The 27,209-nt window shown below is 31.9% G+C and overlaps 3 protein-coding genes across 6 annotated transcripts; 1 reads left to right on the plus strand and 2 right to left on the minus strand.

Annotated features, from left to right (window-relative positions):
* The first annotated feature begins 737 nt into the window (after positions 1–737).
* LOC126666793 (uncharacterized) lies at positions 738–4,456 on the plus strand. Of its 2 annotated transcripts, XM_050359664.2 has the most exons (8): positions 738–961; positions 1,329–1,445; positions 1,538–1,598; positions 1,722–1,760; positions 2,706–2,818; positions 3,140–3,392; positions 3,832–3,878; positions 3,970–4,456. In XM_050359664.2, the coding sequence occupies exons 2-8, from the start codon at positions 1,344–1,346 to the stop codon at positions 4,144–4,146; spliced, it is 792 nt and encodes a 263-aa protein (XP_050215621.1). In that variant the 5' UTR covers positions 738–961; positions 1,329–1,343; the 3' UTR covers positions 4,147–4,456. The 2 variants fall into 2 exon arrangements, with proteins under 2 accessions (XP_050215621.1, XP_050215622.1); XM_050359665.2 differs by lacking the exon at positions 738–961 and having other exon boundaries at positions 1,401–1,445; positions 1,722–1,764.
* Positions 4,457–9,257: 4,801 nt separating this feature from the next.
* Positions 9,258–19,810, minus strand: LOC126670260 (uncharacterized). 2 transcript variants are annotated; one of them, XM_050363950.2, is made up of 15 exons: positions 19,631–19,810; positions 19,403–19,537; positions 19,051–19,137; positions 18,171–18,242; positions 17,123–17,324; positions 16,336–16,454; positions 15,346–15,732; positions 15,124–15,258; positions 14,202–14,339; positions 13,882–14,037; positions 13,175–13,414; positions 12,888–13,030; positions 12,608–12,722; positions 11,813–11,893; positions 9,258–9,605 (listed from the first exon to the last, which is right to left on the minus strand). In XM_050363950.2, the coding sequence occupies exons 1-15, from the start codon at positions 19,757–19,759 to the stop codon at positions 9,402–9,404; spliced, it is 2,343 nt and encodes a 780-aa protein (XP_050219907.1). In that variant the 5' UTR covers positions 19,760–19,810; the 3' UTR covers positions 9,258–9,401. The 2 variants fall into 2 exon arrangements, with proteins under 2 accessions (XP_050219907.1, XP_050219909.1); XM_050363952.2 differs by lacking the exon at positions 19,631–19,810 and having other exon boundaries at positions 19,051–19,115; positions 19,403–19,494.
* Positions 19,811–22,498: 2,688 nt separating this feature from the next.
* On the minus strand, positions 22,499–26,546 carry LOC126668607 (UDP-glycosyltransferase 87A1-like). Of its 2 annotated transcripts, none has more exons than XM_056104873.1 (3): positions 26,036–26,546; positions 24,091–24,597; positions 22,499–22,996 (listed from the first exon to the last, which is right to left on the minus strand). In XM_056104873.1, exons 1-3 carry the CDS (start codon positions 26,529–26,531, stop codon positions 22,581–22,583), a joined length of 1,419 nt encoding a protein of 472 aa, XP_055960848.1. In that variant the 5' UTR covers positions 26,532–26,546; the 3' UTR covers positions 22,499–22,580. The 2 variants fall into 2 exon arrangements, with proteins under 2 accessions (XP_055960848.1, XP_050217753.2); XM_050361796.2 differs by having other exon boundaries at positions 22,499–23,002.
* Positions 26,547–27,209: the final 663 nt, after the last annotated feature.

The following is a 27,209-nucleotide window of genomic DNA, read 5'->3' on the forward strand; positions in this document are numbered from 1 at the left end:
TTTTTTGTTATTAGTTTAATTATTTTTTATTATAGAGAAGAGGGTTTGTACATATAATGTTAAACATCATATGATATTTAGAGTTTTTAAAAAATATGAAGGATTCATTTTGAACTTTATCCAAATGAAAATAGTTCAATTTAATACTTTAGGGTGCTATTGAAATGTAAAAATACGAAATAGGGTGCAATTGACGAAATTGCAAGGTCAGGGTGTTATTGAAAAAAAAATGAAAGGTCGGTAGTTTTTGAGGTGATTAGCCTTATAAAAATAAAGTTAAATTTTTTGATTGAGTTGAAATTGAACATTACTTTTAGTAAAAAGACTTAATCACAAAAAAAAACCACCTTTTAACCCCTTTTCAAATGCACTCTGACGTTGCAATTTTGTCAGTTGCACCCTAATTCGCACCTTTGGTTTTCAATTCCACCCTCAAGTACTAAATTGATTTCTTTTTCATTTGAAAAAAGTTAAAATAAGTCATCAATTTTTAACTTTTCATGTGAAAAAGAGTTCAAACGAGTACTTTATAAGGTTTTTATAATTTTTTCCCGAGTGAAAAAAGTCTAATTTGATTTTGAGGGTGAAATTGAAATCCAAAGGTTCGAATTAGGGTGCAACTGACAAAATTACAACGTCAGCGTGCAACTGAAAAAGAGTGATTAAGCCTAGTAAAAAAGATTAGATTAAATTTTTATTTTTAATAATTGAGCCTTGACGTAATTTAACTGGCAAAATGGAGGGTTGGTGAATTGGATCAGATAGGGAAAAAGCTATAATTTTTAAATGTGGGAGTGATTTAGTTATTTTGACTTAATTTCAGGGGCTCTTTTTTCGTAATTATTCCCATCTTTTTTATACTATGATGTACGGAATCATTGCCAGTAGTCGGTAGAGTAGTAGAAGAAGAAGAAACAAATTAATATTTGTTTTTTTGGTTGCAATTGCTTCAGTTCATAAGGTAAGCTTTAAGCATTAATGTGTTTATGATTCTAATCCTCTTTAATTATCTTATCATTGCTATTGATTTGTTTTTCAATAGAAAAACGTTGATTCAATCTTTGTTGTCAAAAATTTGTAATTTGTAATTTTATAGAATTCTTCATGCTTAATTTCGATGAACTCTTGAATCGAATTTATTTTCTAATGCAATCAATTTTGGACTAGAATTGAAGGTTTCGGACACAAAACTTCATTTTTACATGGAAAACTTAAAATAACTTTCATTGTCATGAACTATTAAATTGAATTTATTTTCTGGTGTGATGAATTCTAGAGTAGAATTAAAGGTGTTGTGCATCTGTTGATACTGAATCATATTGATTCAGCCTCAGGTAATCAAAATGGAAGAAAACTTGAATAAGTTTAGAGTAGGAGATTTACCTACCGTTATATACAAGCCTGACTTCATCACTGCCACTGAAGAATCCCATCTCCTAGAAAAGGTTTTAATCTGATACCTTCTTTTCTTTTCGTTCTTTATTCCTCGAACTTTTTTTTTTAATTTTATTAAAATGGGTCTCTTTCTGTCATACAGATTTATGGAGCTCCACAATCAAAGTGGAAATCTTTGAAGAATAGGAGACTTCAAAATTGGGGTATGCAGATGGCTCTTTGAAATTTTCACAGCATACTCGAACAACTTAAATGCATAAGATTTTTCTATACATTGTCAGTGATTTCTTTGCTCTTGTCTGTTCCGGGTTTTTGATAATTTGCAGGTGGTGTTGTTCATGAGAAGGGTCTTCTACCGCAAGATTGTAAGTGAGTAAATATATCTATCTAGGTTTTTTTTTTTTAAAATCTCGTGATGTTAGTCATTTGAGTTAGTTAAGCATGAAAAGTTTCAAAGTATGCTATGTTTAGATACGTGTCTTTTATGTTATAATGCAATCACTTTGTGTGCTACTGGTTTACTTTTCTTTCAGAGTATCATTCAAATTTGTGGGTTTGATTCGGATCTTCCATGTGCTCGTTGACACTATTAGTAGAAAGTGTTTGCAACCTTTGATTTGTTCTGGTTGGAATTTAGAATACACAAACTAAATCTTTAACCATGAACTGAGAAATAGTACATGTTTGGTTTGTTGTCTGGTTCTCATTATCTTTAGTTCTGTATTTCATTATTATCAGTATGTTTTCTTTTTCTACGAATGACAGTACTTTTATTAGTCATAGTTAAGGCTTTAATTGGATTTGGGCAATACAAATCTACTATTCATACATATTTGCAACTCTTATGGGTTGCATATAGTACGGGGTAGTTCCTTTGCCCGTTTGAACCATTTAAATGAAATTTTTGGACGATTAAATGAGACATTGTTTACTGCATTTTCCTACTATTTTTTTTTGAAAGTAGCACAGCATCTCGAAGGACCCTGGATATTAAGCATATAGATATGATAAATTATTGTGATTACTTCGTTTTTGTATGATGGTCTTGTCATCCATTTGTTGATTTTGATTTTGTGTAATTCTTACTAATTAATTTTTAGCTATATTATTTTTTGTCCTAGTAGCTGTTGCATTCATTACATCTCAATGCATTTACTCTGCTATTGAATTATGCTGGTTAGATGCACCATCAAATACGCTACAAAAGCCTGAAAATTGGGATGCGTTTATATGTTAATCTTCAGCTTTTCAGTTTTTATTTTTTAAGTGATGTTTTATTTTCATAATCCACTGATATAACTCTATGGCAGTGCCCCCTTGGTTAACAAAGATTACACAAAGAATACGTGAGGAAGCAGGGCTGTTTCCCTCAGCCATCAATCATGTTCTCATTAATGAGTACCTTCCTGATCAGGGTATCATGGTGTGTACTAAAGTACTTTTATATTCTAACAAATCTATATTTTTCTTATAATGTTTTGAATTTCTCCTCCACCGCCTCATTCAAAAATGCCCTGCAAGTTTAGTAGCATATTATAAGCCTGCAAAGTGCATATGGCTAACACTTTGGACTCTTTATGTTTCTTGTTTTTGTTAACATTTTTGTGTTTTCACTTGTATGATCATTTATGTCTTTTATTTGATTCAGAAAGATTCGAATCTCTTAACGCAATTGAAGTTTCTCATGCATTTTTGAATATAGTAGCTGACTTTATTGCTTATTATGCCATTGTTTCTCATACAGCCACACCAGGATGGGCCTGCATATTTTCCTGTAGTAGCTATTCTCTCTCTTGAATCGCCTGTAGTCATGGACTTTATTCCACATGCAAGGTTAAGAGAGTCCGTGGATGCATTAACAAGTAACCTTGCAAATAAAGGACCCAGTGAAAAAGCTTTAGCAACTGAGACAGACAAATTTATGGATAATCACCATGCTTTTTCTGTTGTCTTGATGCCTCGTAGTCTACTGATTTTCAAGGTTAATGCCTATTCAGGTGGGTGCCTATTTTGAATTTGCTTATGTTGGCTGCGTAGGAGCAGTTCTGGTTGCATTTTAGCTTTGTTACTGTGTATAGAGGTGTGCATTTGGTTCGAACTGAATAGAACTGGCTCAAAATTTTGAATTTTTTTAACTGAATCGATCTGAATATTATAAGAATTTACAATATTTCAAACCGAACCGAACCAAACCAAACCAAAACAAACCAGTTAGTTTGGCTGGTTTTTCGATTCGGTTTGAACTAAAAATTAACTGATTTTTTTTACTTTTCAAACTGACCAAGCTGCAAAATTAGAATTTATAAAATCAAACCGGATTCCAATCAAATTTTTCGGTTTGATTGAGTTATTTGGTTTAATTTGATTTTTACACTCTTAATTGTCCATATTTTCACGAAGTGCTCGCAATTGACATTTTTATTCTGTGTTTTCTAGATTACCTACATGGTATAAAAGATTGTCAGGTGCATCGATATGATGAGGTAAAATTTGATGAGATAAAAGTTAGTAGATGTTCCTAATTGAGGTGGCAGGCTAACTGAACCCGGTGTTATCACAAATGCCATTTTTCAGGCTGTAAATCATGTAGACGACTTGGTAATCAACAAGGTTGATCAGACTTTGGGGTTGGATCAAGATGTGCAAACAGTGGAAGATGGAGATCACAAGGTTATCCATCGGACTAGGAGCAGAGTTTCATTAACTTGTCGAACAGTTTTGAAGGTTCACAAGAATTTGTTTAAGTTTTAGCATCTACTACTACTATGTGCTTAGTTTTGCCCTAAGAATGGAGGGTATCTGCAATCAACACCAAAAGTGGCATTAAAAATGGCGTTAAACGCCCATTTTTGGTGTAAAATTGGTGTCCAACCGGATACCAATTTTCACACTAAATTGGTGTGAATCTCTAAAGTTACATTGTAGATGCCCTATTTTTTGTTTCTAAATAATGTAAATTCTTATTTAATTTAAAGATACTAATATTTAAAACAAATTGGAGAAAGATTTGCAGGTGTTAGATATAGAGTTAGTAATTGAAAATGAAAGCATGATCTGGAAATCATGTAATGAATGTGTGTGGAATGGGTCTTGTGCTTCTCCGGATCAAGTTTGTTATACAGTTGTGTCTCATCTCCTTCATCTACCTCGCCACCTGCTGGCTTCATGAAATGCAACTCTGATGCACTGGTTGCGTGGTAAGCGACTTGTCGGGTCTCTACTGCAACTGTTATCCTTCGCTTGATAAAATTTCTACTTCCAAGTTTTATCAAATTTTCACGATAATCTTTTTAAAATATTTCGCGAATATTGACATCAAAAATATTCGCTCGGGACTTATGAATTATTCTGCACCCAATTCATAAGTTTATATTATCCCCGTTAACTATATAAATATCCAAATTTAAATTTTCTAAATTTAAATTTGAAATCCTATCGCCACAATATACTTTTAGGGACACTTTTAAATTAAATTTATCTTTAAATTTAATTTATGTACTCCTGTCTAATAAAACATTAGACGCGTGGCAATATTTAATCCCTAAAAAATACGGGATGTTACAATCTAATAAATAGATATAATAAAATAGTCGTTTATATACGAGAGTTAGTTAAAGTCTATCATTTATACGATGGGACTAAAATTAGGAATCCGATATCTGATGTTGTTTCGACATTTGAATTCTAACTATGTGATGAGTGTCGATCTGCCAAGTCAGAACACCAGGGTGTTTGACTAGTGGGCTACGAGGAGCATACATTTTGGGGCACAACGGTTTTGTGAGTTCACGTTGTGGTTTTTACTTTCGAGTATATATATTTGAGCTGTTTTTAATTAAGAAATCCAATAGTATAATTAGACCATGAAAGATCCATTGGAACAAACTCCCTATTGGTTTTCAATAGAACTATGTGATCACCAGTAGTGTTCTCAATATGAGCCTGTGTCTGACATAGAGATCAGTTAAGTTATTGGGCGTTGGAAGTGCTAGCGACCTTGACGTAACATTTTGAGATGGCAGTAACGGTTACGGTCATAGGTAACACTGTGATGGCAGTTTCATGGTTACGGTGCAGACACCCGGCTTAGACGGCAGTGATTCAGTTCACGGTCTAAGGCCTATGTTGTGTAGGTTGAGACCCATACAATAGTCTGCCTTGTAGGGTTTCATCTGAATCGATTAATTGGTAATATTTTTTTTATATATATATATATAAATGTTTTATATATATATATAAAATAAATATTTTATATATATGCAATTTGAATATTCAATTGTAAATGTGTAGAGTCATTCAGAAATATTTATATTTTTGACCCCCAAATATTCATCTTTCAGGTTATCAAGTATAAAGCCGGACTTCCATAGAGGCACTGGATTGGAATTAAATTCCAAAGAGGCACTGGATTGGAATTTTGGGTGTCTATGAGGGGGTTTTTTCCTAAACAATTCTCCTAAAAAAACATTATTCCTAAATAGTTTCTTTGCATGGAATCCGCAACTCATTGTTGCGGATCCATCATGAATCTGCAACTCAATGTTGCGGATTGCATGCAAATCCCCGTGTTAATCACCCTAATATATATAAACTACCAACCAAACTCCTAATATATATTAAAAAAATCAAATCATGCCAAAATATATATATATATATATATATATATATATATATATATATATAGTCTAGCAAAAATCATTCAATTATTGAATATACGAATTCATAAAGATGTGAATTATACTTTTGAATACACTTCAAATTAGATAATAATTTCTTTATAAACTCTCATATTATTAAATTTTTTAGTGTTTTTAAAAATGTTAGAAAAAAACTATTATAATTTAAAGAATTTAGTGTTTAAAAATGTTAGGTAACTTAAAATTTTTAGTATTTTATTTTAGTGTTTACAAATGTTGGAAAACTGTAATTGTTAAAATTGTTGATTTATTATGCAGTGTTCGTAAAATGGTAAGTATTATTAAAGTTTAGCGGAATTTTAAATGTTATAAAATTTATCATAATTTAGAATAATGGTAAGTATTAATAAAATTTAGCGGAATTTTAAATATTATAAAATTTAATTTATTTTAATAAAACCCCACTTTATTATAATTTGTCGTTGCATGCCTGGTCCTCATGTCAAAAAATGATGAAAAAAAATACAGCGTATGCCCGGTCACCGCATTCGGGTCCTCATGTCATAACCTTGCTGAGTCCGTCGGTGGCGTGAGGTATCAGTCACAATAATACTGTTAAACTTTAATAATACTTACCATTAATCTAAATTATGATAAATTTTATAATATTTAAAATTCCGCTAAATTATAATAATGCTTACCATTTTACGAACACTAAATAATAAATCAACAATTTTAACAATTACGGTTTTCTAACATTTTTAAACACTAAAATAAAATACTAAAAATTTTAAGTTACCTAACATTTTTAAACACTAAATTCTTTAAACTATAATAGTTTTTTTCTAACTTTTTTAAAAACACTAAAAAATTTAATAATATGAGAGTTTATAAAGAAATTATTATCTAATTTAAAGTGTATTCAAAAATATAATTCATATCTTTATGAATTCGTATATTCAATAATTGAATGATTTTTGCTAGACTATATATATATATATATATATATATATATATATATATATATATATATATATATATATATATATATATATATATATATATATTTTGGCATGATTTGATTTTTTTAATATATATTAGAAGTTTTGTTGGTAGTTTATATATATTAGGGTGATTAACCCCTTAATCACGATTTGCATGCAATCCGCAACATTGAGTTGCGGATTCATGATGGATCCGCAACAATGAGTTGCGGATTCCATGCAAAGGAACTATTTAGGAATAATGTTTTTTTAGGGGAATTGTTTAGGAAAAAACCCGTCTATGAGACACCCAAATATCAAAAATCCATGGAAATACATATCATTACAGTTTCTTCTTATTATTGTCATTCCCGACAAGATTATAGCCTATAACAGGGTTTTTCATATATTTGAAGTGAACAAGCACCTCAGAATTTCAACATCCAATACGTGATGGCGCTTGCACCATTCACCCAACATGTTGGCAGTCAATCCTTTTATGCATCAAACCCGTTTCAGATTAGACGTGCAAATATTAAATCAAAATCTTAAAAATATAATTAAATTGTGTGCCTATTTAGAAATGGAGAGAGTACAAATTAGTTTGCTCCAAAATCTCATTAATTTCTTAAAAGAGCAAACGTATAGCTACATTTCATTTGAAAACAATACAAAAATAAGTAATGCAGGTTATTTATATAAATTTAGAAACAATAAAGTTAATGTGAGAAAATAGATAACAATAGTGTGAAGATAAATACATAATGATAGTGTGAAAATATTATCGTTTTGATAATGACAATGCACAAATTTCGTTTTTTTTTGGTTATATCTCCTGATCAAATGATGTGCTTTAAGTTTATAAATGGATAATTAGTGCATGTTTAACCACTAAACAATTCATAAATAAGAATCCATTAAATGAATGACAATGATATTGTAGTGGTGAAATAAAATTTACAAAGCATACTTATTAGAAATATTGGCTGGAGTAATTAATTATTAATTGGTGAGAATGTGGCAATCCACCCACATGCTTATGAGAGTGTTTAGGTTCAACCATAACTTAATAACTAGAACTAGTTAATAGGTGGTTGAACCTTTACACTTATAAACTTATTTATATTTGTTCTCCTAAGCAATGTGGGATTATCTTTTTTTTTTTTTGGTAAGCCCATCCGGTTTCCAAGGCTCCACCCTGACTAATCCGGATCCGACCCGTGTCGCGCACCTAGCATGGTGGGTGAGTCTTCCAGTGGGAATTTTCTGCATTCACAAGGACTCGAACCCGAGACCTTGCTTAAGCGATACCAAGCCGCTTACCACTTGGACCAACTCCCATTGGTAATGTGGGATTATCTTTAACAATACTAGAAGTTTCTCATTAGGCAAAATTGATCAGTCTCATAACAAAAACAGTATTTATTTTCTACTGCTAAAACGTCTACTATTTTTGCTGTTATACATGCATCTAGTAACGGCAAAGCGGACAAGAATAACTATACTTCTGCAGCCACTCCGCAATGAAATCTTTACGATAAAAATGCAAACACGGCATCCGAATCACCTCCATCCCCACTTCAATCTCTTTTTATACAGATTATACAGCTTTTCAACGAATCTGCAGTCTCATTAAACACCACCCTTTTCAAATTATCAATAGATGATTTTGTAGCAGTATTATTATTCTTATTATGGATATCTCAGTCTCTTATAGACTCTGTTTCTTCCGTTGTTAATTCTTCTTCGTCTTCGTAGTCCTCATAATTACCTTCCCATCCATCTTTCTTATCTCATAAATACAAACTGTAAATTTATTTCATTGCATGCTCCTTCATCGCCTTTTGATTTGTATTCGCCGAATGATTGATTGTAATATTTATTTGGTTTGTTCCGACTAGAAATAGATCTTATGGAAAAAGCCTAAAATCTTTGTTTTGGTCAGGCGGGTAATGAATATAGCGTTGAAGAAGTTCGTAGAAGGAGAATTCAAGTGCGACTATGTTTGGATCGACAATATACGGTGGGAGTTGCAATTCAAAATCATAGTCATAATCTATATAGAATCAATCAAGCACAGAGAATTAATTTTGACAATATGGATATAGCTTAAAAATAATTTGGCTAGCTTTAGTAGAGAATGATAGTTGGATTTAAGGGAGGATATTGGTCACTACCTCCATGAAGCTAATCAATAAGCTATCAAATGGAAGAAAAAAAAATTATAAAAGGACTACCAGAATTGAAGTTTGAAAAATAACATATAATTATTCCATATCTAATGCTTAGGCAAGATTTGTACATTGAACAACAGTACCGGCTTGGATTATGGAAACACAAAACTAGTTCAGATAAAATCACAACAATGTGTTATCTTTCTATTCAATTAAGTTACAAGCTTCTCTCTCAGTGATTGAAGATATGGAAAAATGAAGTCTGCGTGTGATCCAAAATACCGCTGAAATATCGCGTCCAACTGCTCTACGCTGTGCACAGAAGAAGCATCTCCCGTTGATAGCTGAATGGTCGAAAGCTTAACTAGTTCATATCCGATGGCAATGTGATTCTGCCCGTAAAGCCGTTCAAGTATCTGCCATTTCCCATAAAATCATTTAATTATCTATTAGCTAGACTGTGCATCAATATTACAGCTAATTACACATTATATTTCATAGATTATCTTAAGAACTGTCCATTTGATTGCACCAATTAGGCCTGTGCATCGGTCGGTTTCGGTCGGTTCGGTGAACCGAACCGAAAAAACCGAAACCGAAAATAGGCCAAAATCCAAAACCGAATCGGTTCCGAAATAGACCAAAAGCGGTTGAAAACCAATTTTTTTAATTTTTTTTTTCAGTTTTTTAATATAAAAAATTAAAAAAACATTGATTAATAATAATTTTATATATGTTGTTTGTATATTTTATCTATTATAATAAATTTATTAACTTATATATTACATATTATTAAAGAATAAATACTAAAAAAGTATAAATAAACATATAAATTTTAAATTTTTCAAAATAAAAATAAAAATAATTTGTTATTCGGTTTTTCGGTCAGTTCGGTTTGTAAAAACCTAAAACCAAATTGAAAACCGAATATCAAATTTTTAGGTTGACAAAAACCAAATTAAACCGTTTTAACCAAAAAACCGAACCAATCTTGAAACTTCGGTTCGGTTCGGTTCGGTTTTTCGGTTCAATTCGGTTTTTGCACACCCCTAGCACCAATGTTCAACTTAATCCGCATATTTACAGTTAGGGCTGCTTCTGACTTCCAAAACATTTTTAACTTCAAAATGATTTCAGAAAAAACAAAATCCTTTTGCAAGTCATCATTGATAAAATATAACAGTAAAAGTAATCAACTTAGACCCAAATAATTCATTTTTTTTCCTATAAACAGTAATAAAATTTCAACAAAATTATGAAACTAACAGGACGGAAAATTGAATTAAACAGCAATAATTTCATTCTATTAAAAGCTTAATTTTGTTTTAATGGAGACTCTCATGAATTTCAATTTTTTTTTCAAACCTGAATCTTGCGTATGTATAAGACCGGTTGTATTCGATTTCTAAAAAGGATTACTAGAACTTAGATGAAATGCTATATAATATCTATAGAGATAGAAATATGAATTATATGTTTTTAATTCATTTTTTGATTTTCTTCACTTTGGATTTGGAGTTGTCCACTCATAGCAAGATGGAATTGTCCTATTATAGCCTGATGCTCTACTTCAATGGCTCGATATGAAAGACAACTAGTTTTACAACTTATAGTGCCAGTAAGAACTAGCATCCTTGTTGAGACCAGAACTCATAGGGAAAAAAATAAATTTAAGGATGGAATTAAATATGCAATATTTACAGTCAAAAGTATTTGGTTATTGGAGAAAGATCTCAATATACTTTTAATGTCTAATCAGGATCATCTAGAAATATTCTATATAAACAAAATTAGAGACGACATGACTTCAAAGTTTCAGACTGGTATTATGTCACTTACATGTGTCTTTTATGATCAATTCATCCCGTCTTTTGCATTATTTGATGAAAACTTGTATAATTTAGAACTTACTATATTTTGAATCTCACAAGCAATGTGGTCAAAATTACATCAAGAAATAGTACAAGGAGCTAGCCACTGTTTATCGGTTATCGCACAGATTATAAAACGTTGAATTAGTATCAGATTATGTTTATTCCAACACAAGCGAATTCTAGGACGGTTCTACGTCCAGATCTTGCTTTTCATATGAATTATTTAAATTCCTTCCTTCTGTTTGATTTTAGATTAGGCTGTTTCCATTTTGCTATTTTTTTTTACTATTAGATAACAGAAAGAGAGCGAGTACTAGGAGATGCTACACTAGAAAAAATAATAGGTACACTTACCTAGAAATTCTATATTATAGATAGAGGGTTCGTCAATGGTGACATGAAAGTATATGAACAAAATTCACCAACCAAATTTGGCAATGCTCCATAACTAAGGACTAGTTTGACATTTGAATCTTTGGATTCAGAATCGGTGGGTGGATAACTACATCAAACTATGAATAGTCGCAAATTTGCAGTCCAACTAGAATTTTAAATCTAATACTTGTTTCAGATTACATGCTATACAAAATTAGTAATCTCTTCTAAATTCAGAGAGCATCATGGTCCAAGGAGATATCATTGACAGAAGCAAAAGAGGAGACTTTTTTAATCGTTGGAGGAAAAATTAGAAAAACAATTCTATTCATGTATGCTCAAGGAGAAATGCAAATGTGCTGTCACATAAGTACCTTGATTGATGCTTTACAATGTTCTCTTGCAGATTCAAAGTCTTCTACCAGACAAAACGCTTGTGCAAGACAGTCTTCAGCCTGCAAATGCCATCAGTAGCCATAGTTGGTATGAGTACCGGTTATACTCTACCCATTTTCTACTGGCTTAAACAGGTGGAGTTGTTTTTCACATTCGACACTTTTGCATCCAACTAATCAGACAATTTGATATTCCAACAAAACCATAGATCCAATGTCTCCTAAAAATAAACAGAACAGTCCCCGTCCCAATCTAGATGTAGTTGGCTCACATATATCCATGTCTATTAAGCTCTTCCCAGAAAATAAGCCCCCACAAAATTCTACAAAATTAAACAAAGCAAAAAAAGTGCCCCTTGGAAATGATATAATCATGAAACAAATTGACCCTTGGAAAATTAGAGATTACTCTCCGTTCTATAAAGATACACAAACTTTTTATTTTGCACATACCCCAAAATGTAGGCAAACTTACTATTTTAGTTTGAATAACTTGAATACCGATATTCTCCTTCATTAATTTCAATCACTTGTTATATTTTCTTAATCATCAATAATTGTCACTTTATCCAATACAAAAACAAACTTAGCTTTCAAAATTTATTTTAACCTAAAAAAATAATTGGTATTTTCAAAATATATAATTAATGATATTTAGAATATCTAGATAATTAAATTCATGATACAATGGAAAGTTAACAAAATCCTTGTGAAAACCAAACTTTGCCTAACTTTGTGGGACGGAGGGAGTATTAGCTTGAACTGGAAACTCACCTCTGCAATGTGCTTGTTATACGCATGCAATATTGACCTCAGAACACCAAGAGCTCTTGAAGCATCGGAAAGAATAGTAGTCAAAATCTCTTTTGAAGATATTGCATCTTGCAATCTGTTTAGAATTGCATGTTTCAGATCAGAGAACGAAATATACGAGTTTGTCTATGCATGTGTGATTTCATTTTTTACCACATTGTATTTCTTATGCAGCTTGTTGTTAAGAATAGACATGCTGCAGTCACACAAAAAGGAAATTTTGAGTGAAATAAAAGGATACCTTTTGAAATAAATCCAAGCTTTCCTCTGGCTTTCCCCTAAAGTTTCCAGATCGCAATAAGAACCACAATTTAAACAATATCCAGGCTGAATTTGCACAGAGCTATCTCTTAGTTTAGGTGCAACGACTGCTAAATCATCAACCTGTTACAATACAACAATATTGGGTTCCAGATAAAGCTTCAACATTTGATAGCTCTTACAGATGTATCAGTACTTTTGTACCTCTAACAAAAGACTGCAGTGATTGTTACAGAACAATACAACAATATTGAGAAAACCCAATACCTGCAAACAAGGGTCTGAGCTGTGTGTGTCTTGAACTCTGGTTAAGCTCTTGATTTTATTTAAATCAGAGTCACTCATGCTGCTATCCAAGACTACTCCATCACAATTCAGATTGACACAATGAAAAGCATTCAGAACCAGATCAGATAGATTTAGTGTCGAACAGCCTTTGCATTGACATCTAAATGCGTACTTCTCTTGTAGAAACTTAAGGCGGTCTTCACAGTCCCATTGCCCAACCTGTAAAACATAATTGTACAGTCACCAATTGGACTGGCTAATTGCATTAAATTTGTGTTCATACTTCATGACACAAACAAAATCTCAAATAGCTAAAATTTCTGTAAGATGGATGCAGGAATAGTTAATACTCCCTCCGTCCCATTTGCCATTTTGGGATGTCGCATTTTAAAAGTCCCATTTCTATTTTTAGAATATTTAATTGAACTTCTCTTTTTACCCATTATTTAGTCATCTTAAAGAAACTCTATTGAAAATTCCACTATTAAAATAGGGGCAAAACATGAAAAGACGGGTAATAAATGTTTTCTTAATTTTTGTGTAAAAGCAAATTGGACTTCTAAAATGGGGCAGAGTAGTAAATTGGACTTCTAAAATGGGGCAGAGTAGTAAATTGGACTTTCATTGATAATAATTGATCATATAACAATGCACACATAAGCTAGTAAGCAATCTTAAAAATGTACCTGAGGACCATAGGACAACTCTAGAGGACTGCCCTTGGCTATAAATTCTGTTGTGCGAATAAAGAGAGTGCGAGAAATGAAATATGCATGGATGTTTGGCTGGCAAGAATGGTTGAACAAACTCCCAGCTGTATAAATTGCTTGACCCACTGGAACCTATGAAAGATTACAGCATAGTCAATCTTGCATGAATATAGGAGTTTTTCAGTCTCAACTTCAAAAACTCATAAGTCACGAGTACTTTGAAATGGTGTGTAGAAAATTTCCTACTCGGTTTACGTATATAAGGAGTCAAGAACAGTCAAAGCATAAGCATGAACCTGCTCCAAACTAGTTGTTACAGCATCTCCAATATGAGAAGATTTCACCAAGTTCTCTGATATGCAATGAGCATCAATAGATTTTATTTGGACAACTGCCATAGCATTTACTCTGATTTGAGATACAAGTATGATGGTCTGCAAATACAGAAGAACAGGGAATTTCAAACCAGAAAGCAATCAAATTGTAAAACAAAAGATTTAACAAAGACAAATTGGAATTAAGAAATAAATTATTAAAAAAGGAAACATTTGAGGGCCACATCTTTTGCAATTGAAATTGTTAACACTTTCTACAATTACACGTGTTCATTTCATGACCCTAATTTAAGTCTTGAATTTTTTTCATTCCTTTATGTTGAAGTGGGAAATCCCATATTGGTTGTGTGTGTGAATGGACTAGTGTTTATGTATTAGTTGGGCAGCCCCACTTAATACCAATTGGTTTTAAGATGGAATCAACATGGTATCAAAGTCTTGTCCATTCACATAATTTGAGTTTGGCCCAGCCCACGTAAGATGTGCGTGAGGGGAAACTTTTTTGCTCGGCCTGTACACGCTACGCGTGAAGGGGAGTGTTGAAGTGGGAAATCCCACATTGGTTGTGTGTGTGAGTGGACTTGTGTTTATGTATTAGTTGGCACCTCCGCTTAATACCAATTGGTTTTAAGATGGAATCTAACTCTGTATTGAAAATCCTGATAGAATAAATGAGATGATTAACTGATCTGGAAGTTTCTTGATGAGGAAACATAATACTTGGTCAAGCTGAGGTCCATTCTCTCTTGGTTTTAGATCAAAAAAATTCTGAAATTGAAGCATTCAATTTAGACTAAAAAGGGAGCAAGATAAGAGAGACGAAGAGAATAAAGATTTGACTCGGACTACAAAAAAGAGGGAGGGAGGGAGAGAGAGAGAGAACCTGTGATAAAAAGACTCCATCTATTGGAAGGTCAAACACAAAAGAGCGTTGAAGACAGTACAACAATACAATAGCATATACGTGCAATTCCAATTTGCCTTCTGGATCAATGTGTGAGTAACTGTGAGAAAGATCCTACAAGACCATGAACTCGTAAGTCAAATATATTATATAAACAGCTATCATATACAATGGAAATATACAATATGGTTTAAAAATTACCACAGTTTGAAGAATGTTAGAATCAACAGAACCTCTTTGAGATACAGATTTTGCTAGTATACGGCCAGCCAAAACTATATCAGTTGGCAATACCGCAGGCCAGTGCACACCTAGGCATTCATGTTTATGTTCAGAAAAGCTTTCAGCATATAGATCAGAATTACTGGACACTGTGACCTCTGCAATATGCTCTTTAGCATCCTCAGGAAGACTTCCATCAATTACACTGTTAGTTCTGCAGTAACTGATTGTTTCTCCTCCAGCTTGTACTTGGCAAAGCTGGGAGCAGTAAACTGGTATTGAGCATGCCATACAGGGGACTGTGTCTACTGGCAATTCATTCAAGCAGTAATGACAGTGTGTCTCTCGGCAACTCTTCAAAATAATCTGCCAAACAAAGAACAAGCAAATCGTACTGCTTATCAGAGAAATGTAATGATGACAAATGCATGAACATTTCCAAGTACAAGTAAATATTAGCCAAATGAAAAAAAAAATCAAAACAGAACAAAAGAGAAAAACATGGAGAAAAAAGGAGATGGAGCCAGAGGAAGTGCTCAATAAATACATTGGTTATCAAAATTATTACTACGATTTCAAGAAAATGCACAGCAAGCTTTTTTGAGAGTCGAGTTCCTCTCTCACTGTGGTAATTTAATTATCTAGAGAATGGTAATGCAACTAGTTAATTAAATGTTATTGGTGCCTAATGGAAAAACTGTCAAGGATTGGAGGTAAAAGAGAGGGATTAGAATAAAGACAGTCGAGGATTGCTGACAACGGCAAACTTGGAGTTGCAAGAAATAGCCTAAGGAACAACGCAACACTATTAGAAAATGGAGAGGGTATAGGGAAATGGAATTGTCAGAACTAAGGATCCTAGCTTATTGGAAATTTATGAACTGGATGGTACTTTACAAGCATATAATACACGAGAAAATCATACATGCATATGTATAATAACATCAACAGGAAAAACTCATTTTGTACCAATGCATAAGGTTTTTCTGAATGAACCAATGAAGCTTGAGGAATGTCAGATTCTGAAGCCATGCCTCTTCCTTTGTCTGGTGTGGTGACACGTAATATCTTTATTTGGTGTGGGTCATCTGACATGAATATCTATACGAATTTCATTTCAAACTTAAAACCTAAAAATCCTCTCAGATATAGATCAAAATACCCTAAAGGTTAATACACATTTCATTTCAAAGTTACAAACTAAAGATGCTTAAACAGTACATGTAAAGAATGCACTAAATATTTCAATTTTCAATACATTTCATTTCAAACTTATGACTTACATATCAACAATTCACACTCAGATTATCTTCCTAGCAAGCTTCATTTATTTCTATTTTCATTTTATCTTTTTACATGGGCATCTTCCTTAAAAGAAAAAAAGAATAAAGGAAGAAAGAGAGAAATAGCATACGAGCTTTCTTGCCACTTTCATGCACTAGGGATTAAATGCAATCCCGCCCCACCAAATGAACCCCATACATAGATACAAGCAAAATATTTGATTTTTACAGAATTTTAACTTGGCATCAATTTTATAACTTAAAACAATTTTTATCAAAGAAAAAGCAAAGGAAATAAGGAAAAAAAGAAAATTAGATAGCATAATGTCATTCTTGGGGATACAGTGACCAATTGACTAGATATGTCATAAGTGAATTCAATAGATGCAAGTACGGATCTTGATAAAGCCAGAACAGTACTGAAAGGTCTAATTAAAGTAGCTGGCTAGTGAAAAAGGTTATAAATGTCTTACTGAAACTCTCAAATTTATTCTCAGTATTTTTAACTGATCTATTGGCTGTGCCCTTATATCGGTCTGCAATTATCATCAGTTCATTTTCTATTTGTTTCTTTCCGCTGGATGACAACTCCACATTATTAGCAACATTTAAGTCGCAAATTGCATCTTTATAGTTGCCTAAAGCTGCATTTGCCTTGCCTCTCCTGTACCAAGCCTGCAACACAGTAAAGTAATTTTCAGAATGACAAATGTAACAAAGTATCCAGAACATAATACTTGTAATGTCATATTACTCTTCACCTCTTGTAACTGGATAAATGGATGTGCAACTGCATATGTAACATACTCTCAAGCACAGAACCACATGATAATTACTGGTTTCCCAATCAAGCAGGTCCAGGATTGTCCAAAAATCAAATAAAATATCTAAAAAGAAAATCCACAAGTCCTCAAATTGAGTATGATCTACCCTGACATTAACATTATACTAGGTAATCAAAGCGTATCACTAGAGGTGGAAAATTGGCACCTAACAGCATTAATTTATATCCAGATAGTCCATTAAGTTGCAAACTCCTTTAATGCACAATTAGCATGATTAATACATAATTGTCCAAGGAAAAGCCAATGGAATATAATTCTTCTGTGAGCCTTTGAATAGAATCATAAACCCAATAAAATGAATATATAACTCACCCACATAAACTTGAGATCAAGCATACAAAATATTACAACTAGAGTAACAGTGCATTCATTAGATGGCTCTATTTTTGATCCTTTTTTTTCTCCCCTTAACCATATAATAAAAGTTTTCTTATCTCCCACTTGATTTTCAATTTTCACACTATACCTTTGGTATAGTTAAAATTTAAGCTTCAATGACCAGAGAGGAGCCAGCTGAAGCAAAAATACTTCGAGTACATGAAATTAGTTATTTATGCATGTGTTTACTTGAAGATAAGTCCATGCCATAGTACAAAAAATTCAAAAATAAACCTCAAACAATCGCTAATAATCATTTTAAGAAATGGAATTCAAGCTGCAAGATAAGTATACTGACCTTTGCATAGGTTGGAGAAATTTTCAGCGCACGGTTGCAATCTCTAATGCATTCCGGCAGAAGTCCCATTTTCTGTTGGAACATCGAAGTATTAATAGAATAGAAAGATGAATTTCTTTAGGTTCTGCATGCAATGCAATGAAAATATGCGACTTTGCAGAAGCATTCTTTTCTATTTTACAATTAATATCTCAGTAATCATGTTATAGTTACTTTAAACAAGGTGGACCTGCATATTCATGTAAGAAGTTTTAGGTGAGATTTCCGTACTGTGTTAGAGTTAGTATTTCTATCATTGAGTTGCATATTTATGGTTGCCTATACCAAAAACAATCTGTCACAAGTGCAATTACAACGCCACAACCACAAGCTTAGCATTTTGAGAACTTTTTTTCATATGTCAATCTTATCCTCAAAAAAAAATTGGATACTATGGTTTCTTTGATTTGACTTTTGAAATAACATGAATCGGCAATAAATTGCATTGACTTCGGTTGAAAAAAATATCAATACAACCAAACTCAATACAACTAGAACTTATACATATTGAAAGGAGCTGCATAAAGTAAAACGTTACACCAAGCTAACTTGGTTTTGGTATATTCTGTTCCTGCTGCACGGAAATGGAATGTTAAAGCGAAAAATTTTGTAATGTGAAATGGTGAAAGGGCATTTTTACATGAATGGCTTATAAAAATAAATTTTGGGAGTTTCAGAAGATTTCTAGAAACAGAAATGACACACTGAAAAGTAAGACTCAATTAAGTTTCCATGTACCATAAATTCCGTTTGCTACATGATCTGTGCAGCGACTAGACATGGGAGCTAAGCAATATTTCGCTATACGGAAACCAAAATAAAAAGGAGTTATCAAACTCACATGAAACAGAGAAGCCCGATTCAGATACAATGTTGCAACCACATTTTTGTCCATGTCAAAAGCATCTGCTGGAGCAACACGCAATGCCTAATTAAATGTGGAGAAGAGAAAACACAGATATATAAGCAAATCCAACTAAGAGTTAGTTACAAAAGAAACCATACACATAGGTAGCATGGACACTTCATTCAATCAATGTATCCCATTTCGGAAATGTGCCCGACACTTGACATTTCGGACACGAAACTTCGTAAAAAAACTTCATATTTTACAAAGGAAACCTCAAAATAACACAGTTTCGCCGTGTCTGATGCCCACCGAAGAAGAAACATAATGGAGCATAAAAGGGTACCTGTGAATAGCAAGACAAAGCCAAATTATAATCTCCAGTGACATAGCATTTATTAGCTTTTAGCTTCAGTTCCATAGCTGCATTCTTATTCTTAGCACAGAGTGCAGCCTCTGAATCCACCAAATCACTATTCATCTAATTACAATACACAAAATTGGAAACATATTAACCAAAAAAACAGGCCAGCGGGAAAATTAAAGAACAATAGGATAAAAAAATAAAGTTTACCTGGTGAAAGAGTGGCAAATCTATGAGGAAATGGAGCAGAGCAGACGATGATGATGTAAGATCATCAGTTTTGCTGTTTGTGATTATCTGTTTAATACTGTCGGGAATCATTAGCTTGAGTCTCTCCATTTGCGTATGTAAGCTTATACACTCAAAATTGAACTATAAATAAGGTTCCCACATTAATCAGTCGCCATCGTTGTTTGTAGTGCCGTATGATAAGAAATCGACAAAACGCTTATCCGTTTGGGTTTTTTTTTTTTTTTTTTTTATATAGCTTTTTGGATATTTTTTTTTAATAAGAGTCAACGCAGCCCTCAAATTTATGCCTCCCATTTTAAAAAAATTTAGGTCAATTACAATCAAAATTTGTGTTTTTTCTATTAAAAAAGTTTATTTTAATTTTTTAGATCAATTTGTATTATGACTGAGTTCAGATTCCGACCGCTCTGATGACTAAATCGCATCGAATGTAAGATACTACGTTCTATAAGGTTAAAAAGTATTTCCAATCTTATATGTATATCAATTATCCCTGTGTATGCTAATACTGCTTAGAACGCTTTCTAAAAGCATGATCCAATCTAATATTAACAGGATAAAAAAATAAAAATTATCCATGTTAATTTAGTAATCAAATCAATCGACACCAGCAAACCACTTAAAAATCATAAAACTGCAATGAAAAGATAATTAAAAGTAGGCATCTAGTTTTTAGGTTTATGCATGTAAATGAATTCAAACCAACCATTATCTGCTACTGGTTAGAAACCTCTAAGGTTAGATGAATGTATAAGAATATCTGCTGCTTGCCTCACACGTCAGAATCGAGTCACATGCCCATCTTAAATTGGGCTTCTTTACTGCTTTCATATGTGTTTAAATTTCCGCAATTTATACTATGAACTGCATGATATATAAAACGAATTCAGCCTCTAAAATAAACATAACAAATAAGTCAAGTATAAGAGTTTTGGTACAATGTACACGAACCCGGTCTTTTGTTCTGTCGTACGATAATCTCACATATAAACGGGTGACCATTCAGTTGATATAAAAAGGCATTTCTAGCTGAGATAGGTGGCGATAAGATGTTTTTACAAACCTTTTTCCAGAATAAAGTTCTGCCATAAGTCTGGACGAGCGACCCCAGAACCCGCTCCACTCACATCGTCTTAAATAACCTATAAAACCACTAATTATATTTTTGATTTAAACTTAATTGTTGTTAAATGAATTTATTTAATTACATTTCAGATTGTCTAACCTAGACACAAACTTAAATTAATTGATTTAAAATAAAATCGATCATGCATTGGTTTGTCTACTATATCACAAATATATATATATATATATATATATATATATATATATATATATATTTACAAAAGTAAATAAAAATAAAATAAACCGAAATTGCGGAGATGTTGGAAATCGGTTGCGGCGGACTAGAAGCGGACAATGGCTAGAGGGAAGCATGTCGGGCGGATGACATCATCCATGGAGGAGCTGCGTCACCGATGGCTTGGATGGCAGCACCGTCGTGAGGCAACCACGTTAATAACAACGGTGAAATACAAGACGATGGTGCCATCGTCATGGTTGGCGGTGCCGTCGTTCGATTAACGGCGCCAGAGATGCTCATCAGAATGAAGATTTGTTGCTCTTTGTTTTGAGCAGAGATGAAAATATAGTAAAAAATACATAATTGCTGTTTTGGTATTTTTGGTTGTTTGTGGAAAATTATACTTTCTCTCTTTATTGTATCTTTTAAAAAATTCTTCCCCCTTCTCTTTTTGATTGAGTGGAACTGAAAGTCTCGAAATAAGTGAAAGGGAGTGTTTTCCTACAATGTATTTCACTTGGTATGCCAAACTGTGGTGCCAGACCACTATAAAAATACAACACTCGCGTCTGCGTAAAATTTATTACTAAATACATTTACAAAAATGAAAAAAATCACAAAAAAATGGATATTGAAAAACCAAATCAAAATATAATTCACTTTATTTCAATTTTAAATAGAAAAAATCGCTTAATATTAATAATAATTTACAAAAGCTCCGCCAGAAGCAAGCAAGACGAGGTCGCTCTGCTTCCTAGACAGAAAGACATGAGATCAAGTTAGCAAATACTATATATTTAATTCAATAAATCAATAAATTACAGATAATTAAGCAATTATATAATTATTCAATTAATTAATTAGTTAAAAAGAATATATTTTTTCTTTTGGATAACAAGTTCAATCTTGTATCTTTTTTAACCAATCACATATAATCCTAATTTAAAACCAAACGAACAATTAAATGAGTAATTAATGTATTTAAATAGAAAAATAAATTAGGTTAGTGGTAAAGAAAGAGAATAATTTAAAATTGACTCATCACATATTTTAAAGCCCGTAATTAAATTTAAAAAATTACAAATTGACTCCCACTTAAAAGGAGGTTTACAGTTAAGTACACAAAATTACAATTTGACCCCTAAACTTTCTAAAAAAAACCTAAAATCAACTTTGTAAAACTACAAATTAATCAAAAATTTTGAAAACGTAGTTCAAATTGAATTATGTTTAAGAAATCATTCATTCTAAGTAGCACAATTTCTCTCTAGTTGTCATCGTTGAGCATCACCGCATCCTTAAAATCCGCATCAAGATGACAGAGCCTACAATAATTAAATCAATTTTGAAAAATTGAATAAATTTTCAGTAAATATATCAAATTGTGATGAATTTATAATTTTTAAAAACCTTTGATAGATTTTTAAGGAATTGAAAAGATGTGACCGTTTAACATCTTTAGATCGTTAGAGTAAGCATAAACAATTTTTAAAAAAATTCAAAGAATTATTAACAAACCAAAATAAATAAAATAAATAAATGTTATAATCCTCATCAAATGACCAAATCAAGAAAAACACAAATGGAATTCACCTCAAAACAAATTTAGATAACTTGGTATGAAATGTCATCAAAAAAGGTTTTGATATTAATTTCTAAAGATCCATCTTTTGCAATTGCAAGTTGACATATTTTTTGTAGCTCTTTAGCTCTTTTCCTCATTTGTTTTCCTTCATCTCTTTCCAAATCCATGAACTCCTTCACAATCTTAGCAATTTCCTCCTTCCCTACCAAATTATCAGCTCCCACATTTTTCTTCAAATTCAAACCAGTTTTCCAATCTTCCACAATCAGCTTACTATTACAATGTTGATCGAATGCAATCGGGAAAGTAAGAAACGGAAGGCCGGCAAAAGCACCTTCTTGCACAGAGTTCCAACCGCAATGCGACCAGAATCCGCCAACCGAAGGATGGCAAAGCACTTTCAATTGATCACACCATGATACTATCAACCCGCTATCTAGCGCTGTACAAAACATGTTCAAATCGATCATTTCAAACAAATTCAACCAAAGAAAATTCAATCATGGGTTGAATAAATATCAATTTGGTTTTGATTTGAAAAGGAAAATAAAAAAAGTTTAGTCTGTTATGCAGTTTTAAAAATTAAAAGCAAAATAAACCAAACGGGTATTCAATTCTGTAATTTACTAAACTTTCACTTAATTACAAAATGAGCATTTTTTTTTTCTTTTTGGTTACTGAAATTATCATTTCGTTTCACTAGAAAGGTACCCACTGAAAAGTTATTTTTTAATTTCAAATTTAATTTCAAAAAGGTCATCGAATTATAAATTTTGATTTTAAAAATAATAATAAACTAAAATTTTAAATCAAAAAAAAAAATGATAACCTGACATCAATTTTCGACAAGTGATATCCATAAAATGAAATGATAGTTTTGGTAAAAAAAATAAAACCTAAATGTACAATTTAAACCCTTCCGTTTGACTCGGTTTTCAATTTGTACCTTTAAAATATTGTTTGAAAGTGGTACCTACCATTATTAAAAAAGAACAAAGTGGAGTCCTTTAACATATTTTTTTAACTGCTACTCATGTTGACGTGGATAATGCGTGATATACACGTGACATTGACATAGGGTCCAATTTGTATATATTTTTATAACGTCAAGTTTCAAAATTGAAATAAATCATTCATGTTCTAATTAAAAGATTCCATGTTTGAGCCACATCGATTAAAGGAGAGTTTTTTTTGTCATTTTTTGTGTAGTTGGAAACCACTTTATAAAAATAAAATAAAGTAAGGTCCAATTAAAAAATGAGCCAAAAAACATGAGATCAAATTAAATTGTACATTTAGCCATAAATGAATAATTTAAAATTTTATATTATATATGACAAAAAAAAATGATTAATTGAATAACGACTCAAACTAATTAAGTTTAAAGAAAAAATTATCCCAACAAACAAAACATACTAAATTCTAATCTATAATTGGTTCAGTTTCGGTTTAAAAGATTATCAAATCAATTTAATTTGGTTAGCACAACAGTATAATAAATCAATCAAATCAAACCATATACGGTCTTACCTTTATCATTATCATGAAAACTTTCTTTTAGCAGTGCAACTTCTTTGCGTGCCACCCATAAGAATTTCACACCACTTTGAGCTAAACCAGCTGCAAACTCCTGCATTTGAACACCGGAAACTGAAAGAAAACTGCCGAAAGAAATGTACAAGACGGAATCAATAGGTTGGCGATCTAGCCATGTGAAGTAGTCGGTTTCATCATCGTAGATTGCACTAGTAGTTGCGATGCTGGAAGAAGAATTATGGTGATCTTGGAGGTTCATGTAGGGTATTACAGGGCCAATGGTGTAGATGGGAAATGAGAATCTTGTCCTTAAAATGTCTACAACTCGAGGATCAAATTCATAGATTGTACCAAATATGAGGTATTGTGCTCGAGAAATGGACGAGATTGCGTCCATTATTTCGTTGAAGATACTCGAATCTCCGACTGTTAAAGTTGGAAGATCCTTGCGACGAAATGAAGAAACTCCAGGTATGTTGTCCACAATTTCATCTCCATTTTCTGCATCAACCAGTTATATAATTATAGGAATAATTACTACTTACTCCACGAGTTTAAGTGTGAAATACTATTACTCTCCTCACATTTAAAAGGTTAATTGTTTATCCGTTAACGTTTGCTTAAATTCTTCATTTTCCCCTTCTATCGGTTAATTCCATCAGTTGACTTGATCAAAGTGTCTTATTGTTAAAAATTAAATTTAATATAACACTTAATTTTATTTTTCTTTCAAAAAACTCCATAAGATCATTGAAAATCCCTATACATATTAATAGTAATATATATCATAGTAAATATATTATAGTTTATTAATATTTTTTAAATTTTGTGAAACGAGTTTATGGATTTCTTTTGAAAAAAATAATAATTCAGGGGCTCAATTGACCATACTTTTTAACAATTGGACGCTTTGACACCAAATCAACTAATAAAGGGGAAAATAATGAATTTGATCAAACATCAAGGAAGGAAACAATTGAGTTTTAAAATGTCATGAGAAAACGTAGTATTGCAGACTTAAACTCATGGGACAAATGGTAATTATTCCTATATTATAATATACACTAAAATTGTAAAGTAATAGTAACACTAAAAATAATTATACAAACGGTTTGCCATATCATTCGTATAACAAACAAATGATGCATTTGATCATATATAGAAGTGTTAATGATAAAAAATAAATAATAGTTAAAAATTATCTGTCACAAGTGCTCATTGCCTTATTATCTGCATTTGATAAACACTCTAACAAATAAAGCAAGTCTCTAATAATCTTATTTTAAATTTTTTGTGAATTTATCTCCGCTTGTGTATTTCTACTTCCTCCAATCCATAAAGATAGATAAAATCTATTTGGCTAAACCTATTCCGAGGCACCTATGTTTTAACAATTTTGTTTAGAAAATCCCCACTTCAAACACGAAAACGATAAATAAAGAGATTGGAAAGATAAATTTTTCGAGGTAGGTACTTCATGAACAAAAGTGTTAAAGTATAGACCTCGGAATGGATTTTATCAATATATTTTGCACGTAATTCATAAAAAAATTAAAAATAATGGCTAATCAGATATTTTTTGTTATGTTCCAAGTACATTTCTAATTTAATTATATAGATTTTCATTAATTATATATTATAAGCATACCAAATAACTAATTGTTTTACTATGGATTTAATTACTTATTATTAATTATAAAAAAAATTCTTTCAGCAAACAAAAACTAAAATGAATGGTTTGTTTATATAAATTAAATATTAGTAAAAAGAAAACTTTATTTGATATAATTACATACCAAACTATATTAGTTAATGCATTTATTTCATGACCAAATATGACTCATATTTTTTAATTAACAGTATAAACCTAACCTTACAAGCTGTAAAAGTAAAATTATACTGTATCATGTATGCATGCAGAAGTAAAATCACTGCTTACCGGAAATATCGAGAGGGTAGTGTTCATTTTGGTAAAGAAGAACAGAAAAGAACGTAGCAGACATAGAAAAGAATGATACTACCGGAATATTCCTTCGAGTTCCTAAATCAGGCATCCATTTCAATACAAAATCCGCCATAATAAGAGTCGCCGGTGGCTGGAGCTGATCAAGAAGCTGCTCAAAAGGAGCCTCCATTTTTGTCAGAACTGCATCAAAGAATACTTTAAAATTCGTAGATCGAACTGATTCAGGCGGAAGAACATCAGGGATTGATTCGAAACGGATCGTGTTAGAGATAAAATTATTAAACTGAGATAGCCGATCTTCAGTAAGAACAAAAGTAATGAGAAGATTATTATTGTGAGGTTTCTTGGAAGCTAAGATATTGCAGAGGTTGATCATGGCGTTGATATGGCTTTGGCCTGCATGAGGCATAGCCACTATGTGAAAAATGGGGCTTGATAATTTTAAGCTTACAGGAATTTCCATTGCCATTGGGAAAGAAGCCAATTTTTTTTTTTTTTTTTTTTTTTATGAATAAGAAGCCAAAAGTTCAATTATGTGATGGTGCCTGGTGGTTACAGTTTGGGGTCTCATACTCATTGGTTATTAATTTCATTGATTTACTTGTCAGTTTCATAATAAATGTATTTGAGGATGAAGCGTTTCTTTCTTGTGGTTATTATTAGTGGCGTTCAAAAATTGATCGAAATAGATTTTTTTTTGAATCGAATTGAATTAAATCGAACCGAATTAAGATAGTGAGTACAGTTAGACTGCTATTTTCATTTGTTAGGTTTGATTTTTATGTATGCGAACCGAATTGAAAATCGAATTTGTATTGTATAAAAATTACGGTAAATATATGACTACGTGTTAGAATGATCGGTTATCAACAAAACCAAACTAATTTTTCATTTTATTTTGATTCAATTTTTTTGAGTCTAAAAATTCGACCAGTTTTAATTTTATAATTGGTCCAATAATCGAACCGACTGATACAACCCGTTGTTATTGTGCTTGCAAAATATCTACTAAATATCTACTTCATTTTCTATAATGTGGAATTGATGTTTAATATGAAGTACCATATATACAAATATAGGCAAAAGGCTCACTTTAGCCCTTAAAAGAATTAATAAGACTCTGAGGCCGAAATCTGCTCAATTAACA

The sequence above is a fragment of the Mercurialis annua genome, linkage group LG2, assembly GCF_937616625.2.
Source record: "Mercurialis annua linkage group LG2, ddMerAnnu1.2, whole genome shotgun sequence".
Classification (NCBI taxonomy): domain Eukaryota; kingdom Viridiplantae; phylum Streptophyta; class Magnoliopsida; order Malpighiales; family Euphorbiaceae; genus Mercurialis; species Mercurialis annua.

What these genes read in the sequence shown, in the direction of transcription:
- LOC126670260 (XM_050363950.2), bottom strand. Translation starts at nt 19,759, where the DNA reads ATGGAGAGACTCAAGCTAATGATTCCCGACAGTATTAAACAGATAATC. An exon ending in GAATAAATTTGAGAGTTTCA is followed by an intron (nt 16,455 to 17,122) that starts GTAAGACATTTA and finishes TATTCATGTCAG; the next exon opens with ATGACCCACACCAAATAAAG. An exon ending in TAACAACTAGTTTGGAGCAG is followed by an intron (nt 14,038 to 14,201) that starts GTTCATGCTTAT and finishes AATCTTTCATAG; the next exon opens with GTTCCAGTGGGTCAAGCAAT.
- LOC126666793 (XM_050359664.2), top strand. Translation starts at nt 1,344, where the DNA reads ATGGAAGAAAACTTGAATAAGTTTAGAGTAGGAGATTTACCTACCGTT. An exon ending in TAGGAGACTTCAAAATTGGG is followed by an intron (nt 1,599 to 1,721) that starts GTATGCAGATGG and finishes GATAATTTGCAG; the next exon opens with GTGGTGTTGTTCATGAGAAG. An exon ending in GGGTCTTCTACCGCAAGATT is followed by an intron (nt 1,761 to 2,705) that starts GTAAGTGAGTAA and finishes ACTCTATGGCAG; the next exon opens with TGCCCCCTTGGTTAACAAAG.
- LOC126668607 (XM_050361796.2), bottom strand. Translation starts at nt 26,531, where the DNA reads ATGGCAATGGAAATTCCTGTAAGCTTAAAATTATCAAGCCCCATTTTT. An exon ending in CTACCCTCTCGATATTTCCG is followed by an intron (nt 24,598 to 26,035) that starts GTAAGCAGTGAT and finishes TGGTTGATGCAG; the next exon opens with AAAATGGAGATGAAATTGTG. An exon ending in TTTTCATGATAATGATAAAG is followed by an intron (nt 23,003 to 24,090) that starts GTAAGACCGTAT and finishes TGTTTTGTACAG; the next exon opens with CGCTAGATAGCGGGTTGATA.